The 15,000-nt window shown below is 49.4% G+C and overlaps 1 protein-coding gene across 1 annotated transcript in view; it reads right to left on the bottom strand.

Moving 5' to 3' along the window:
- lrmda (leucine rich melanocyte differentiation associated) overlaps window positions 1-15,000 on the bottom strand; it is a 249,172-nt gene that overhangs the window by 73,831 nt on the left and 160,341 nt on the right. The window contains exons 4-5 of the mRNA XM_084461593.1: window positions 14,249-14,388; window positions 10,662-10,788 (exon numbers count right to left, since the gene is read on the bottom strand). Of these exons, the coding sequence (XP_084317719.1) occupies window positions 10,662-10,788; window positions 14,249-14,388 (267 nt within the window). The remainder of the gene's footprint in view (window positions 1-10,661; window positions 10,789-14,248; window positions 14,389-15,000) is intronic.

The following is a 15,000-nucleotide window of genomic DNA, read 5'->3' as shown; positions in this document are numbered from 1 at the left end:
GAGGATGGATGGAGAGAGGAGAGGAGGGATGGAGAGAGGAGAGGAGGGATGGAGGGAGGAGAGGAGGCCCGGTGTGGTCGGGGAACCGCGTGAGAGAGTTTCCGCGAGGCTAACGGCCGTTATCGGAGGAGTGTGAGCCGAGCTCCACTCGCAGATGAATAGCAACACTCAGCCACCTCTGAAGTCTTTCAATAGGGAAGCGATAACAAACTGAGAAGCATCAAACACTTTGAGTAAAAAAAGAAATCATGAAAGGAAATTGAGAGTCTGAAGAAAACAGTTAAACAAAGACAGGCTTCCTAGAAGAAGGGGCGCTATTGACGGGATGATTTCTCACACAAGACATGTTCTGTGTGATAACTTTACGTTATAGACCCCCGGCTGGCTAAGGGTGTGCTGTCCTTTAATTGATGAGCCGGCTAAGGACCGAGGTCACCAAGAGTGTTACCAGCACGTCACTCTGGACACGACAACCTGACGCCCCGGAACAGACGGCTCAATCCCCTGGTAAGCCATCCATTCTGTTAGTCAGGTGGAAAAGTCAAGCAGAGTGACCTGAAATCCTTCCATCTTACCTCCTTCACGCCCCCCCCCCCCCCCCCCTCCCTCACCCCGTCCGCAATGCATAAACCATCTGGCTTAAGATGTCAGGCCCCTACCTGTCCCTCAGTGCCTGACCTACGGATAGCCCTCAGGGACATTCATTATAGAGCAGAATGACTTGTTGAGAGGAGGGGCGGGGGGGGGGGGGGGGGGGAGAGGAACAGGACAGAGATGTCGTTACAGCGGCTCTCCCCTCCTGATGGCGTGCTCCGTCAGCGCAGCGCGGCATCCCTGGCTCCTCCCCTCTCAGGTTTCAAAAGGCATCACCTGAGAGGCCCACGCCGACTTTTCAACTCCGACTAAACCTGAAACGGTTTGTCTCTCACACACACATTGACCCCAGCGGTCTCTGCATCCTAACCACAGGCCTGGTCTGGCTCCCTAAGCCTCAAACCCAGAGACCAACACATGTTTACATTTACTACAGGCCTAATAGCCAATCGACTCATCTCTTATAAAAGTCAGTGTCGTCCCAGAGGTAATACGGCTAAGTCAAATAAACGTTGAAATATTTACTGGCTGAGCCACACACATAAAGGATATTGATGAGAGGGGCCCAGCCTGTTACAGTAAAAGCGTTGCATGCTTTAGTTCATGTGGAGAGCTGAAGTGGATCTCTCAGCAGAGGCCACCAATATGGCGCTGCACTTCAAGAGTGGGCCTGTGAGTTTGCCTACTGGCTGCACCGTCTCTGGCGTGTCGGCCGGGGGAGAGGGAGATATATGATAATGTTCCTTCATAAAGCACATGGAGATGGCATGTGGACAGGCCCGTCTAATGTGCGTGCGCAAAGACGTCATACCGCTGTCACATGATCACAGCAATCTGTCCAAACAAATGCGGGGTGCTTGTTCTGAGCACCACTACGTTAGATTAGACGACAGTTGGTCATTTGATTCCCTTCATCTCGACAGCTCCCGTTTCTAATGGACCGAGCGGGACTTTGCAAAAAACGCAAACTGGGAGAGGGGTCAGCGGATTTGAAGGTTACCCCCGCCTGGAAATCGAAATAAATAACATTCAGGTGTGCTATTGTCTGTCGAGAAAGTGTCTTAACGATGCCAAGTTAACACACACTAAATAACAGTGTCTTCCCGTGCGCTGACAGCCTCAGGAATAATTGACCAGCATGCTCCAAACGGAGACACGGTAGGTAGAGAATTCAATCCTGCAGCTGACAGAACCCATTGTGCATGTCACTGAATTTTGCATTATACACAAAGCAATGTCAGGTCAGGGATGCGGGCTCCTGCTAGTTATTTGCGATTGCATCTATGAGGGTAAATTACCTGGCTAGGCCATAATATGGTCTAGTTAACTAGTTTCCTGACAGTATGCTACCTGTACCTCACAAGAAAACTCCTGAATTTGCTGCCTGTCAAAAACATGATAGACTGCATATTTTGTTGCTTTTTTCCAACAAAGAAACTGGCAGTCTCAACTAAAAACTCATATCCAATATCCTCCCTCAGTGGGATAAGAGCATCTCTAATTCTAGACAAAGACACTGCTGAAAACGGACAAAACGAAACATAACCTTATTATGTCGGAAGAATACCCGCCAATCCCTAGACGTGTGTCATTTCATCCACAAGTTCTCATGGACTATCGCAAGGGAGTGTCAAATAATGACACGTGCGTTCTGTAGTTACAAGAACAGTGGAAATGAGCTCAAACAGCTATCCATTATTCCGACAGGCTTTGGCAACTGAAGGTTACATGTTACATGGCGGCCTGCTATTCTGTTGTTCTAATCATTCACTTTCAGACGCCGACTACAAAGCCTCACCCTCAATGGGGTCACGGGGAAACCGGATCCGTCGGCAGACAAAGCCTAGTGTTCCCCGACAGAGAGCTGACTGCCACCAATAGTGACGCAGATGACAATAGCACAGGCGCTGTGCGAAGACTGCCTTCAAGCTACTCCGTGTTCGGCTACAGAGCAGCGCTGATTTACATGGAGCTCCACCAGCGAGGAACTTGACGGCGTCTGCTTTAAAAGTTCCCAATGCGGCACCGAGGTCTGTCTATCCTGCTGTCTTCTTTCTCTCCCTCTCTCCTCTTTTCTACGTTCTCCCCATTGAGCTCCGAGGCAGGGCCTATATCATCGTCTCCACAGTGACAGTGGGTGGACACGCTATCTTTCATTACACAAAGTATAAATAGTGTAATCTATCAGCCCTGCCAATCAGAATGATTGATGATGGCCTGTCAGGGAGGAGAGTGACACATTAGAAAAGTTTGGTTAACAATGCCTGTAGCTGGTGCGGGGCCGCTGACACACAGGCAAGTGATTAATGTGTTGTCAGCCTGTAATCCCACACCCACGCTTAATGAGGCAAGAATTTATCATCTCTGCAGAGTGGCAGATGTCAGGGGGAAGGAATCCAAGAGGCTGGAAACAATATAGTTTCTCGAGCCGTGCCTGACGTGTCTGACAAAGCTTTAGAAACTACAAAGAGGGCCTGTGCAAGCATAAGGGAGTCTCCCGGTTCTGCCGTCATTCAACAAGATGGCGCCATGCTAGTAGCAGCCAGCAGCTCCTGAGTGTTTCACAACCTAAGTGTCCCTAGGAATATCTCCCGTTGTTGAACATTTGTTATTCTGTAGCATGATTGTACAGTTTATCTTTATATTTTCATTTCTTGTATATTGTATTGCATAGTATGTTTGTATAGTGTACAGTGTATTTATAATTGCACCTTTTGTACTTAGTGTTGATGTGACTTAAATGTGACTGGGGCAACAGTGCAATTTCCCCTCAGAGATTAATAAAGTAGGCTACCTGCAGTAGGTACCTACCTACGTACCTCCACCCTCCATCTCTCTCTCTCTCTCTCTCTCTCTCTCTCTCTCCCTGTCTCCCTCGCTCATGAAAGTTAACAGCTGCTGCAGAGAGGAAGTTTCCCAGAGATCCACACAGACTCATCAACTGTTTCATTAATTTAGAGGTAAAGCTCCAAGGACGGACCAAAAGGTCGATCTCTACTTACGTTAATACATTTTGAGATTCCATTTAAGATTCAATGCATGTGATTAGCTTAAAGCCCTGCTCTGGTTTCTACTCAAGGGGTAATAAGGAATAGTGGATTCTCATATCTTTATTTTCAGGGGTTAAGCGATTTTGTTTTGTGTTATATCATTAGCGGTATCGGAACATTAATTTAAGTGCATAATGTAAATATCAACAACAACAGCAGCAACTCTATTTGTATTATCTGATCTAGAACAGGCTTAGCATGAGGCAGCCATGGGACCACAGATGAAAACTAACATCAAAGCCAACTCCGGCACTTTAACACTAATGTGAGAGCTGAAATGTTGATTAATGAGCTCTGTCAATGTCAACTAGAGGAGTTAAGACAAATAAATAACTGATCTATCTCTGCCAGAGATCCGAAGTTTGGCACGGGAGCCAGAAACACCAGCGATAGAGAGAGAGAGAGAGAGAGAGAGGGGGGGGGGTTCTTCAGAGCCTGGCCAGCTGGCTCTCATTAGGCTGGCAACATCTCCCCCGTCACCAGAGACACACAGAGGAGATGAGCTGTGATTGGGCTGATCTGATAGGGCTGGCTCTCTGGGACTCACACCCTGGTACTCTGTAATAGCTAAAAACATCTAATAAGTAGTGTAATTGAACAGAGGCAGCGGCGTGCCGTGCCGGTTAGAAGACCCGGGCCTGTGAGACCGGTTTGAAGACCCGGGCCTGTGAGACCGGTTAGAAGACCCGGGCCTGTGAGACCGGTTAGAAGACCCGGGCCTGTGAGACCGGTTAGAAGACCCGGGCCTGTGAGACCGGGCCGGTTAGAAGACCCGGGCCTGTGAGACCGGTTAGAAGACCCGGGCCTGTGAGACCACGCCGGTTAGAAGACCCGGGCCTGTGAGACCGGTTAGAAGACCCGGGCCTGTGAGACCGGGCCGGTTAGAAGACCCGGGCCTGTAAGACCACGCCGGTTAGAAGACCCGGGCCTGTGAGACCGGTTAGAAGACCCGGGCCTGTGAGACCGGTTAGAAGACCCGGGCCTGTGAGACCGGGCCGGTTAGAAGACCCGGGCCTGTGAGACCGGGCCGGTTAGAAGACCCGGGCCTGTGAGACCGGGCTGGTTGTGTGGGATCCTTTTAGGAGAGAGGACACAGGGGACATTTCTGTAAGGCACTCTAGGAAGGTTTGGTTTCAACCTTGGAAACCTTTTATTTCCCCCTGACTTGTTTCTGTGTCTAGAGGAGGCTTTGCAAACTTCCAGCAACGTTACAGGGGCAAGAATGTGCACATTCCCAAAGGTTTATTCCATATCTGGAACATTACTGGAACAACATACTGTACTGCCCTTTGGAATGGCACACCTGGGAGCTCAATATTATGATAGTGATAAAGTAGTAGTAGTAGTCCTTGCAAGAAAAGATGAGAATGTGAGCGATAGCATCATTTGTCAAAGTTCATGAAATTTCATTAAATTTTTAGGACATTAATACCGGTTAGCCTTGGACGGTTTCCTGACAGGTGTCAAACTGAGCCGCTAAACACAGGTGGCATCAAGATAACATACGTTTCACCACAGAGACTTTCCCCTGTTCTAAATACCAACAGAGGGAAAACCAGTTCACATAACTGGGCCACTCCAACTGGCAATAACGATTTTTTTTTTTTTTAAACATCTGCTTGTTTTTATACATTCGGCCAAAAGGAATAATACATCTATCATTTCTGCTGAGAGAGTGACGTGACCCTTGGGTCACACACCCCGCGTCCCCCTGCTTTGAAAGAGCCCGTAAATCTATCTTGCCGCTATTAATTACAATTAAACAACGCTTTAAAGTTTTACAGTGTGTTTATGATGTGCAGGGCCTGTGTGATTTATGTGGACAGTGTGAGTCACTCCCTCTTCTAATTGCTGTTGTTTTCCTGGAACGTGACCTCCCTGTGACCCCGTCCAGCCCAGCTGCCAATCCAAACACTGAGCTGGTCCACATGGACACATCATGGCTCAGATACACACACCTGACAGAGAGACCGCGACCAGAAACACACACCCTCTGTTAGCAAGAGCACAGTATGATCACATGTTCCAGTTCCGTGTGTACAGAAGTTCTGTCTGCATTATTTGTATACTGTACTTCCTGATCTCTTGTGGTCTGTTTCTAAAACGCATTTAGAACATTGCAAACACCTGTTTGCAAACAACGCAAGTGGTCAAAAATATTGAATGATGTAATGAACAGATAGCCCGACGTTATGTAAGAGTTGAATAAGGACATACTGTACCGTGATTGTAAGCAGATCACAATCTGTCAAGCGTGCGAGTTTGAACTCAAAGCAGACCAGAGATGATTATGGTTACACACTCGCCAGCAGCCTTCACTCCTGAGCACTATCCCTAGCTGAGCCACCTCCCCACAGGTGAGACAGGGAGTAATGCCACCTAAATTAGACGCATCAAGAAACAGTTCTATCGGTATGTACAGTTTAAGCCTGATGAAAATGGTAAAACACTTCTACAGAAATCCGTACGCTAGGATCTGATCCAGAGAGACGCGTTCTCAGGCGTTTTCTCAGAGGCCACATCTATCCAGTGAAATGATTCAGCAAACCCACTGACGGCACATTCATGGGCCGCTATATTGCAAGCCGTTTGTTATGTTTGAAAGCTTCAGGGAACTCATAATTCTCCAGCGCAGAGATGAACGTGGCAGCAGACCTTACAAAGGCACATGAGAGATTTGAACAGAAAGCACCAAAAAAAAAGGACAGCTATGCCTCTTCTCCACGCTGAAGAAATGATCCACAATCAGGCATTTTAGGACATACAATCATGGGTCTGAGAATCATGTGGTCTACTTTAGTTTTGGCCCGTTCTCTTCTGTGACAAACTTGATGTGAACTGCTGAGTAAAACAGGTTCACTTCTCCGGCAAAGGGGGTTGTGGGGGGCGGGGGGGGGGGGGGGGGGACAGAAGTGAAAAGATCCACTTGAGGACTTTCCTGGCTCTGTCACCCTCGATTCCATCGGAGGGCCGTTACCCTGAGAGCAGAGGCTCATGGGAGCTGGGAGCTGGCTGGAACCACCTCGGGACCCTGTCTGCTTCGCATTACACGCGGGGGGATGTGGGAGAGAACCTCCCGTCCGTGCTGGGAAATCAAGTCAAACTCTCCGCATGGGTCAAATCTAAGTGACACCCGAGGAACCGTTGCAGCGGCTGACGTAGCTACCAAGCGGCGTTCAGCGCGGGGGCCTGAACGCTTACTTCATGCACTGTGAAATGCTCTTGAGCGTTCACGATGGGAGCGCAATATCATAATACCGGTCAAATCCGACATGCTTTTCTGAGCTGCGGTGCCCAGGATCTGAAAACAGAACGTGTTGTCTACGTGTTTTGATAGACATGGTCAGTTTAACCCAAGGTTTCAGCAGCACGATGAGGCTTTCGTGGCAGAGCAGAGGGAGGTTGGAAAACCGAGCCACAGTGAACCACATGTATTTTCCGAAAGCAGCCCTGGGCCAGTCTAAATGGCTCTACGTGGTTTAACGCCATTGCATTCCATAACCTCTGAGTCCTCAAAGAGAATTATCACATTATGGCATTCCAACACGCCCAATTTCCCAAAATACAGCTCAAGGCTCTCCGCGATGCCTCTGCTCTCTGTTGCAGCTTTAGGAAAACACTTCAACAGCCCTCGCTTTTGTTGTTTACTTAAGGTATTTATCCTTCTCTCTCTCACTCTCTAACCACTCTCTCTCTCTCTCTGTCTCTCTCTCTCTCCATACTGTATTTAGCTCTCTGTTTCCGTGATGTGACTCAAAAAGTCCAGTAGAAGAAAGACAAGACCATGCTGTCCCTATTACTATGGTTGAGAAGAATGACCTCAGTCACAGTCACAGCCAATGGCATTCACAGGCTGACGCATAAACACAAAAATACTCACAGAGACAGCTCATTTAGAGACACTGGTCTTATGGGTTTCTGGGGAGGAATAGTGTGAACAAGAGTAATACAATCAGTCAAAGGAGCTGTGTAGCTACGCGTCCACACGTGGACAACTCGCCGCCCCACTCTGAGCACAAGTGGGCAATTTAGCCTCCAGCCAATAAAGTCATCAGTGTTTGACTTCGGAACGTTCGGGGCTCCAGGAAGCAAGCCATCCCTTGCATTTCTCCATGTCATTAAGGTCTCAGCAGACGACTCCCAGCTGAGACTACTGTACATAATATACGTACAGTACAGGCGGATTTGTCGTTTTCAGAGAAACTGTGTGCCTGCGTGTGCATGCTTGTGGGCATTATAGCCAGCTCTCTGGATATAATTTAAGAGACTTGGAAATGGTTAAGAATGTATGAAAAGTTATGGTATTCATATTGTACTAAAGCCCGTAATTGTTTTATCAGAACCATGTGTTGTCCTGTGGTGCCACGCCATAATGGCATGATTGAAAACCAGTTTAAATTGTGGTCACACTCCATTCTGACACGACTCAAGAAGAGGTCTCGAAAGTTCACCGGAGTTTCCTTCATACTGTACCATTCCCATTAACTGTTCCAATACATCACGCTCAGAGCATGAACAACGGAAAGTTATGGGGTCTTTTTCTGATTTTGATCCACCACAAGAGGGCCTGTATCAACCCCACCATGTACAGTACAGTGAAGTCTGTGATCATCATACTGTAAACAGGCAAAGCAAAGAACAGCTTCTCTGATGCCTTGACTTGGAGAGCGATTAGCATCGTCTAATGTGAGTATGACATTGATGATATAGCTTCATCCTCCTAGAATTGTTCTTTGATTAAACTCACAACTGTTTGTGAAACGTGGAATGATTTTCCTTGTTAGACTGCAAATGACATTCAGAGATGTGACGTGTCTGACTTGAGGCCACTGATGGAGGCCATGTGAATAGTGTGAGAGACAGAACGACAGCTAATTACCCGCCATTGTAACCCAGCTAACTCCAGACGCCGTGCTCTGCAGTTATGAGCGACACCCCACTGTACCACTGTACCAGACACCCCACTGTACCAGACTTAAAAGCAACACAAACACCTAATTACGCCATCATCTCCCTGCTCCTCTCTGGTTTTGTTGGCGGCGCTCGTTAATTGGTGACCCGCACTATTGGTCAGAACACAATGGCTCTGCTGATGGAGCCAATTAGAGGCGGGGGGTGAGCGCGCCCCAGCGAGCCTGCTACGGCTGACATCACGTCTCATCCAACTCAAAACAGAACCTGGCGGAAAACGCCGGCGTGACGTCTCCAGAGCCCCGCCCCCTCCCTCACTACGGACTCAGTTTACTGGTCTGTTCTCTGGTCTCTGTTGAGGATAACAGTCAGATAGAGCAGAATACAGAAACGTTCAAAACAATCTGGAACCAGGAGAAAAACAGATATCCAGTACATACAGGGGGGCGGGGTAAACATAAAAGATCCAGCTTTCTGTAACTACACACACACACACACACACACACACACACACACACACACACACACACAGACACACACACAGACACACACACACACACACACACACACAGACACACACACACACACACACACACACAGACACACACACACACACACACACACACACACACACGCACACACACAGACAGACACACACACACACACACACACGTACACAAATACACACACACACAAACAAACACACACAGACACACACAAACAAACACACACACACCACACACACACACAGACACGCACAGAAAAGAAGATTTACACAATATCAACTAGAATCAGCTAGAAGATAATCTGTGGCAACAAAGGGGCCCATCTGGGCAGCATTAAGCAGCTGTAAATAGATTCCTCTAAAGTGACTCCTGCCTGCCAGCGCGCAGCCAAAAAGTCCTCTGCTTCTTTTCATATAAAGTGGATGAACAGTGTTATCATTCCCAGTCCTCTACATCTACCACACACGCCAGACTGGGGTTCAACTCTCCCAATGTTTCCCTTCTCGCTGGCCACTCGCACCATGAATCAGGAACAAAGTGCCGCGCGGGCTCGCGCTGAGAGAGAAGAGTATTGAGGCTGATCGTCTGAAACGATAAACGCTAAACGCTTTTTTTTCCTTTTCCCCCCTTGTGCACTTTTGAACTCCGTGTTGACACATCGCGTATCTGGCCTGTCATTGGCTGGCTTTGTTCTTGCCGTGGATCAATGAGCACCTCCAGACTCCTCGGCAAGGCTCCGGGGACGCGGAGACCACGGGACTCGGCTGATCTGCGTGAACAGTGAATATTTCATGACCTTTACAATTACATGAAATCAAATCTCAGCAAAGCTGTTGCAGAAGAAGGGTTGGAGTGGTGGGGGGGTGAGGGGCGGTGGAGAGGAGGGAGTGGGAGGAGGAGGTCTAGGAGGGGGCATATATCAAATCCCAAACGGTAATTAGTGTACGCGGCCCTAGACGAGGGCAGGGGGAATAAGTGCACCGGCCCGGGATAATGAAGTGATTTTGACCGGCGTGTACGTGAGCTGTCGCTCCGATGGCCAGCCCTGTCACGCCGGGTGACACGACCGCCAACGGACAGTCGCCCGTCCACTTTGATCTGGGCTCATGCATACGGAATGAGGTCAGGACGTGGTCGGTCACACGCGCACGCACACACACACACATACACTTGTACACACACACACACACACACACACACACACACACACACACACACACACACTTGTTAAAGAGAGACTTAGATCAGGGGTGAGGGGGTCTTGGTAAGACACACTGCTCATAGGACCATGCAGTGAAAGGGTATAGGACCCCTGCAATGAGAGACTAACAGTCAGGCGGAGGGGGGGCTACTACAGGCCCCCCCCCATCCCTGAGTTTGCTCTGCCCATCCAGACTTCCTCAGACGAGCCTCGGCAGGCTAAACAGCTGATCGACCCCCAGCAGGTTGGAGAACTATGACTAGATACTCTTCTGGGTTGATATTTGAGGGATTCATCTCTCTGCGGTGGAACAGATTCGCAGGAGGCGGAGACGCTTCTTCCTACTGCGCGGCAGATAAGAGCAGCCTGTTTGATCTGGAAGGTCCAGGGGTCACTCACCATGTCACTCTTGGGCTTGACCACCTTCATGAAGGCCCCTCGTGTCTCCGCCTCCGTCACCTCCTGATTGGTCACCTTTCTGGAGTCCAGGAACTTTAGCCCGGGCAGCTTATGGAGAACGAAGTACCTGAGGGGAAGACGTAATGTCATCCAACACCATCCACCACCATCCAACATCATCCAACACCATCCACCACCATCCACCAACCTACAACACCATCCAACATCATCCAACACCATCCAACATCATCCAACACCATCCACCACCATCCAACACCATCCACCACCATACAACACCATCCAACATCATCCAACACCATCCAACATCATCCAACACCATCCAACACCATCCAGCACCATCCACCACCCAGCCGCCCTTCAACACCACACATCACAACACATTTGTGCCATATTAATTTGCACCTCCTGAGACTGCCAAAGCAAAAAAAGTTATTCATGTAAATCGTGATTATGCAAATCAAATGGCACAAATTCCAATTTGCAAAACACACGTAATATCAGCGGAAGATTAAAAGGCAGCCTTGTTTACACAGTGCAGATTTAATGGCGATGCTATCTCTAATGTATTAACCTTCAAAGCTGATAAAAAAGGACAAAATTATAAATAGAAATGAAAGGAGATACACCCCATCTGCCAAGGCTGTCATTCCGCCAGCAACGCAGCTATCTCCCTTCAGCTCTCAGACTCTCTCTCTCTTTCTCTCTCTCTATCTCTCGCTGATGGAGGGAGAGGAACCGTCAAGAGATAATGGCTGGAATACACAGATGATAACAGATCCTTTTCACAGCCGGGACAGGGGGGCGGTGGAGGGACCAGCACGCCAGGGCCAGACAGACAGACAGACAGACAGACAGACAGACAGACAGACAGACAGACAGGCAGGCAGGCAGACAGACAGACAGACAGGCAGACAGGCAGACAGGCAGACAGACAGACAGACAGACAGACAGGCAGACAGGCAGACAGACAGACAACAGACAGACAGACAGAAAGACAAACAGACAGACAGACAGACAGGCAGACAGACAGACAGACAGACAGACAGACAGACAGACAGGCAGACAGACAGGCAGGCAGGCAGACAGACAGACAGACAGACAGACAGACAGACAGACAGACAGACAGACAAACAGACAGGCAGGCAGGCAGGCAAACAGACAGACATACGGATAGATGGACAGACAGACAACAGACAGATAGAAAGACAAACAGCCAGACAGACAGGCAGACAGACAAACGGATAGATGGACAGACAGACAGACAGACAGGCAGACAGGCAGCACCTAAGTGGAGGGTGAGGAGGGATGGGGGGCACAGACAGGTCCCACAGAGAGCTCTCATGCCAGGGGGGGGGGGGTTGTGACAAAATGATGATGACGACAGTGATGAAGGCAGATGCCAAAACGTTGACGTCGCCTTTTCAGCGCCCCGGGATCACAGGGGGGTGGGAGCCACGGATTGACGACGGCACGGAAATATCCCCGGTGTGAAAGGAGATACCAAAGACACAAGGCTATGTGGACGGAACGCCGCGCCCAAAGAACAATGTGAGGTCCGGCGTTCTGTGGAAAGGGACCCGCGGACCCGAGTCCTCCTCGACCTCCGACCTCCACCTGGTCCGTGTTGATGGCATCTCCCCTGATGAGATGTGAAAACGCCCTTGGGATACGCGCAGAGAGGTCATCCCACACAGGTAACCTCCCATCCCGGGGTCACAGCCAATGACAAGGTCCTATCAGCCGCTAGGGGATATTAATGACGCTGTCCAACCAGAGTGGGAGGAGGGTGGGGAGGGGGGAGGAGGAGGGACGACGGCCCGGCGCGCATCGCCCACCCGTATTTATCATCCCGAGGGTGGGCCGTTTGCACCGGGGGAGGGGGGGGGGGACAAAACTGGCGTCAGTGGGACTCTGCGTTAGAATTCAAATTTAGACGATTCGTATCTCGTACGCGTCTGGGCATTCATGTAAAATATAAAAATAGGACTCAGAGGGGCTCTGCGACAGAGAGAGAGAGAGAGGGAGAGAGTGAGAGAGAGAGAGAGAGAGAGAGAGAGAGAGGGAGAGAGAGAGAGAGAGAGAGAGAGAGAGAGAAAGTCGAACACGGCGCTAGACAAAGCCTAGACAACGATGCCATTGTAGCTCATAATACCCTCACCAGGCCTCTCTGTGTCACTAGATTACGATTCATTTGAGTCTGGAACCGTTTCTATTTTATTTTTTTTAATATTTTTTACGAGGTTGGAGCAGATGGGGTTTGAGGGGGGGCTGGGGGGGCTGGGGGAGCGCAGGTGGTGCTGAGGGCACCTGAGGCAGAACTGTCCGTCCACACAGAGCCTTTGATCACTCCCGGAACCACAGATCTGCAAAGCAGATTATGTCACTTGAGACAAGATTTAAACATGGGGCGCAACAATAGGCTCAGTGTTGTGGGGGCATTCCATGGTAGCAGGTCAGACTTCCTCCTTCTCCACACACACACACACACACACACACACACACACAGAGAGAGAGAGAGAGAGAGAGAGAGAGAGAGAGAGAGAGAGAGGCTTCAGCCAGGGGCCTCTTGTTGTCATAACACTGCTGATCTCTTCACGACAAATGTGAAACTGTACAGCGGTGGCTGATTGTCCTTTCTAATAGGACACGCAGGACCAAAGTTGCGTGCGGGTAGCGTGCGTGCTTGCGTGCGTGTGTGTGTGTGCATCTGTGTCATTGGACTAATTGAGGCAGTAGAGGGAGAGAGCGTGCATTTCTCTGGGTAATTGAGAGAGCTGGGTCTCAGGGCATGGGGGCTAGGGTATGCATGGCCCTGGGCCAGTCCTGTCACGACCCGTCTGCTGCCTAACCTTGTCAGACATGAAATCTGCATCACCCTCAAATTGATGTATTACTATGTGACACATTATGAATATTACATCACAGGCCCACAGAAGCTGTCAGTCAAAACAGTGCGCCTTCCCTAAGCACCAAGACAACCATGGATGGAGAGGGGAGGGAGAGGGGGAGGGAGGGAGAGAGAGAGACATAGTGTGAGAGAGAGAGAGAGAGAGAGAGAGAGAGAGAGGGAGAGAAACCTGGGTGGTAAATGATTAATACCAAACACAGAGTCAGAAACAAGCACTTAGAGCTAGAACAGAGTAAAGAGAGTATGCTTTTTGCCTGTTATTGCGTTTCATGTAAAGGACCCTGACAAATGCTGGTCACATTGCATGGCTAAAGGATTGGCTCGATGTTTAATGCATCACCTCCCCTAGTAAGGGCTGTAAACACTCGTTTGTGGCAGTGACTAGTCACACATGAAATCCATTTTGCAACCCAGAATATAGAGGGGGAGGCTTGACAAAGCTTTTAGTGCAATGTGGTTGGACCCACAATCTCGGATGTTCTCATTTTGTGCCAGAATGTCTTAAAAAATATAATTTTGTACAAAAAGAAAAACACAATTAATGTAAACAAGTCAACAACAAGAAGTGACTGTAATTTCCTCAACAGACCCCCCAAAAACTGTTTTGTGTGTGTGTGTGTGACATCATCACCGTGCTCCGCTGTGGCGACTGACTGACCTGTATCTCTGGTAGTCGTGGTCGTCCTTGTCCGGGCTGACCAGCTGGTTGGGACAGGCCTCGTTCCCCAGCAGGCTCAGGTATTGCAGGCCGGGGGTCGCTTCCACCAGGTGCTCCAGCAGAGCCTCAATGTCCGTCAGGTGGCAGAGGTCACAGGTCAAGGATTCAAGGCTGTTAATTACATCAGCATTTACCAGCCCCCCCCCCCCGCACACACACACACACACACACACTGCCCCCCAACCGACAGGCTACCTCCCTGGATACCCACACTAAAACGTCACTGTCAAATTTACCACCCCTTCTAAGGCCTGGACCCAGGCTTTGTTTGAGTGGGCAATTTAAGGCTCAAAGTCTGGAATAAAGAGAGAGAATTTGGCTGCTTAGTCCCCTGCTCCCTCTCCCTTTCTCCGTCTCTCGCTCTTTCTCGCACTCCCTCCCTCCCTCTCTCCCTCCCTCTCTCTCTCCCTCTCTCTTGCTCTCTCCCTTTCATTTCCTAGGTGGCCGAGTGCAGAACAGTGACAAAATGATGGATGCCCTGTGGTTCGAGTAGTAGATTCCCAGAGCTGTGCCATGGAAAACTTTTTGCGAAGCGTGGAAAAAACAAACATCCTCTAAGCAGCACATTCATCACTAATACATTCATTTCATTGGAAAATTGAGCCCCAAAGTGTCAAAATACTACTGCACTAATGCAGCGCTTGAGTTTTAAAATGGCTCCGTGCCACGACAGGATGTATATAATTGGCCTA

The sequence above is a fragment of the Borostomias antarcticus genome, assembly GCF_949987555.1.
Source record: "Borostomias antarcticus genome assembly, chromosome: 2".
Lineage (NCBI taxonomy): Eukaryota > Metazoa > Chordata > Actinopteri > Stomiiformes > Stomiidae > Borostomias > Borostomias antarcticus.
This window is presented reverse-complemented; position numbering and strand designations above follow the sequence as displayed.